The sequence below is a fragment of the Cebus imitator genome, unplaced genomic scaffold, assembly GCF_001604975.1.
Source record: "Cebus imitator isolate Cc_AM_T3 unplaced genomic scaffold, Cebus_imitator-1.0 Scaffold497, whole genome shotgun sequence".
Lineage (NCBI taxonomy): Eukaryota > Metazoa > Chordata > Mammalia > Primates > Cebidae > Cebus > Cebus imitator.
In genome coordinates, this window is record NW_016107812.1 from 1,358,801 (window position 1) to 1,362,581 (window position 3,781).

Below are 3,781 nucleotides of genomic sequence, written 5' to 3' on the forward strand. Positions count from 1 at the left end.
ATCCACCAAGAGTAAATCTACTCTCAAAAAAAAAAAAAAAAAGTTAAATAAATCAATATTTCAGGGTGACCTTCGAAGAACTCCCATAACTTTCCTTATCCTATACCATGTTCCACAAAACAAAAACACAGACACCTGGAGCTGAGAAAGTCTTATTGGAATCCAGTCTAACCTCCAATGTTTCTCATAAGGTCTCCAAAAACAGGACCGTCAATAGCCTCCAGACCCCTGGTCCTAGGTTTTACTCCCCATAACTCAAGTTCCTCTCCTGTATAACCTAACCCATCGCCACTAGTTTCTCCTTGGCTGCCATTTTGGGATTTGCTGCTCATGGCCATCATGGTATTCCTGAGGAATGGCTGTGACTCAGGCTGCAAAGTCAACACTCCCATTCCTCAGCAGACACTATTCACATCAGGAACCTACATGACCAATAAAGGGGATGTTGCCAGGAGGAACGTTCCTACGGGAAGGATCTGCTGCACAGGCTCTCTCTGAAGATGCCTCCAAGCCTCAGCAGAGCGTACCCCTGAGCAGGTCTGACCCCAGCAAGCCCTCCTCTCTCTTACTGTGTTCCGGCTCATTCTTCCTGTACACCAAGTAGATGACATCCCCAGTCTGTAGAGGGCATGTCTGCTTCTTAACAACCTTTAGCTTGTTAATCACTGTTCCATTGGTGCTGAAAAAAACAAAAACACAATTTATCCTACTTAAAATAGCTTGGAGTTACAAATTTTTTTTCTAGCACCATTAGCAAAGAGGCTCAACATGACCGTCTGGAGATCCTCACAGGAATGGTGTCGATATTTAACGATGCACGCATGCATGCACCCTCGCCAATCTCTCGAGAAATGGCTCCCCACTTCTCCCTGACAACCTAACCAGCAGCCACACCTCCTCACGTCCTTGGCACCTGTGCTGCTGCAGGGCCGGGTTCTCTCCCATGTGCCTCCTGGTGGACTCCGAGGCCTCGTCCCACAGTGTGGTGCTTCCATCTCCAGCCACCCCGAGTTGGACCTGTGCTATCCACAGTTCCATTCCTTGCGGCCATCACGACCCCAGAGCTCATGCCTCAAATAAGTACTGATTCCTCCCAAGAGACTGGCTCTGGGCAGCAGAGTAAGTGCTGGGCCATTAGCTGCAAGACGTGGCCCTGCGCTCAGAACCTGTGGTTTGGTTGCCAAGCCCCTCGAGGCAATCTGGCCTGGGGAGAGGCCAATGAAGACGCTGCTGACCCAGGGACGGACAGGAGGAAACTAAGTCAAGGGGGCAGGAAGTGCCTCCAGGGGACTTCTGAACAGAGACCTGACAGAAAATCAGGCACTGGTTGGGTGATGAAGGTCCAAGAGCACAGCATACCGACACACAAAACCACAACCAAGCAAACCGACCCATTTCAGTCAAAGCACATGGCCTCAGCTCTGCAGCTCCACTCTCAAGGCCCCAGCAGTGGACAGAATTCACATCTGAGTGGCCACCACAGTCTGCTGAGGTACGAGAGTGGCAAACGAGTATTGTAAACAGACGGTAAACAGTGTAGGTTTTGTGGTCACCTGGTCTCCAGTCACCACTGCTGCTACTCAGCTCTGCCACCCGTAGCAGGAAAGCAAACGCAGACGGTAAGCAAATGAACTGCCATGGCCATCTCCCCATAAAACCTTCAAAACCAGGCAGTGGCTGTGTCTGCTGTTGCAGTACAAAGCTGACCCTGGAAGACGCAGGTTTGAGCTGTGCAGTGCACTTATACACGGGCTTTTTTCACCTGGAGGGACGCAAAACCCACACATCTGCTGGACCGACTTTCTGTACCCTTGTGTTGTGCAGGGCTGGTTACAGGGCTTGAGTGCGCACGGGTCTGGGTGCATGCAGGAGCGCAGGAGCCAATCCCCCCGGATGCCAACGGGCGACTGCAGTCATCACTCATCCTCACGCTCTTTCCAAACAAAAATCTGCTTATTTCACTTCCCTCGATGACTCCTCACTGCCCTCAGGCTAAAGCCCAAGCTCCCTCTGCCGCTCACCACGCACTCTGACCATACAGCCTTGCTCATGCTTGGGGGTCCCCACACGTGTTTCTTCTGCCTGAGCATCCACCCCTAAGCCCACCTCTGCCAAGGAACGTAACACCTCTGGAAGCTGGAAAATGCAGAGAACAAATTCTCCCCTGGAACCTCAAGAAGAAACCAGCCCTGTACAGAGCTTGATTTTAGCCCCATCAGATCTATGTTGGACTTTGGACCTCCCTAACTCTTGTAAGACAATAAATCTGTGTTTTATAAATCCACTAAGTTTGTGGCAATAGCCACAGGAAACTAACACCCCCATACAGTCAGTCCATGGAAGCTAAGCCCTGGTACCGGTGGGACGGCCCAGGGCCAGCACCCAGCATGGGAAAGCCAGGCCCTGAAGCAGGTGGGACGGCCCAAGGCCAGCACCCAGCGTGGGGAAGCCAGGCCCTGGTACAAGTGGGATGGCTCAGGACCAGCACCCAGTGCAGGGAAGCCACACCCTGGTACAGGTGAGATGACACAGGACCAGCACCCAGCACGGGGAAGCCACACCCTGGTACAGGTGGGATGGCCCAGGACCAGCACCCAGCACGGGGAAGCCACACCCTGGTACAGGTGGGACGGCCCAGGACCAGCACCCAGCCCAGGGAAGCCACGCCCTGGTACAGGGGGGATGAGCTAGGACCAGCACCCACAGCAGGGAAGCCAGGTCCTGGTACAGGTGGGATGACCAAGGACCAGCACCCAGCCCAGGGAAGCCACGCCCTGGTACAGGGGGGATGACCCAGGACCAGCACACACAGCAGGGAAGCCAGGTCCTGGTACAGGTGGGATGACCCAGGACCAGCACCCAGCACTGGGAAGCCAGGTCCTGGTAAAGGTGGGATGACCCAGGACCAGCACTCAGCACAGGGAAGCCAGGCCCAGGTACAGGTGGGACAACCCAGGACCAGCACCCAGCACAGGGAAGCCACGCCCTGGTACAGAGGGGATGACCTAGGACCAGCACTCACAGCAGGGAAGCCAGGTCCTGGTACAGGTGGGATGACCCAGGACCAGCACCCAGCACGGGGAAGCCACACCCTGGTACAGGTGGGACGGCCCAGGACCAGCACCCAGCCCAGGGAAGCCACGCCCTGGTACGGGGGGATGACCTAGGACCAGCACCCACAGCAGGGAAGCCAGGTCCTGGTAAAGGTGGGATGACCCAGGACCAGCACCCAGCACGGGGAAGCCAGGCCCAGGTACAGGTGGGATGACCCAGGACAAGCACCCAGCACAGGGAAGCCAGGCCCAGGTACAGGTGGGACAACCCCGGACCAGCACTCTGCCTACTCCATTGTGCCGAGAAATACAGAACTTGGTCTGATAAGCATCAGTTCTTCCCAAAAAAACCTACTTCCTAATCTTCTACCCCTGAAACTATTAGTTGCCTAAGAATCTCATAGAGCCTAATCTTTACCAACTAAAAAAAATCCTGCAGTGAGAAAAGCACACTCTCGACATACTGCTAGAAGACCACCTGCCACTTATAGCAGATTTAAAATGGGCACATTCTGACAGGGTGCGGGAGCTCACACCTGTAACCCCAGCACTTTGGGAGGCCAAGGGTGGGTGGATCACCTGAGGCCAGGAGTTCAAGTCCAGCCTGGCCAACTTGGTAAAACCCAATTTCTACTTTAAAAAATACAAAAATTAGGTGGGTGTGGTGGCACTCGGCTGTAATTCCAGCCACTCAGGAGGCTGAAACAGGAGAATCACTTGAGCTTGGG

General features: G+C 54.3%; 1 protein-coding gene across 1 annotated transcript in view; it reads right to left on the reverse strand.

Moving 5' to 3' along the window:
* Positions 1-3,781, reverse strand: part of CHFR (checkpoint with forkhead and ring finger domains) — a 45,905-nt gene that overhangs the window by 29,064 nt on the left and 13,060 nt on the right. Inside the window, exon 4 of the mRNA XM_037733194.1 lies at positions 570-679. Coding sequence (XP_037589122.1) covers positions 570-679 — 110 coding nt within the window. The remainder of the gene's footprint in view (positions 1-569; positions 680-3,781) is intronic.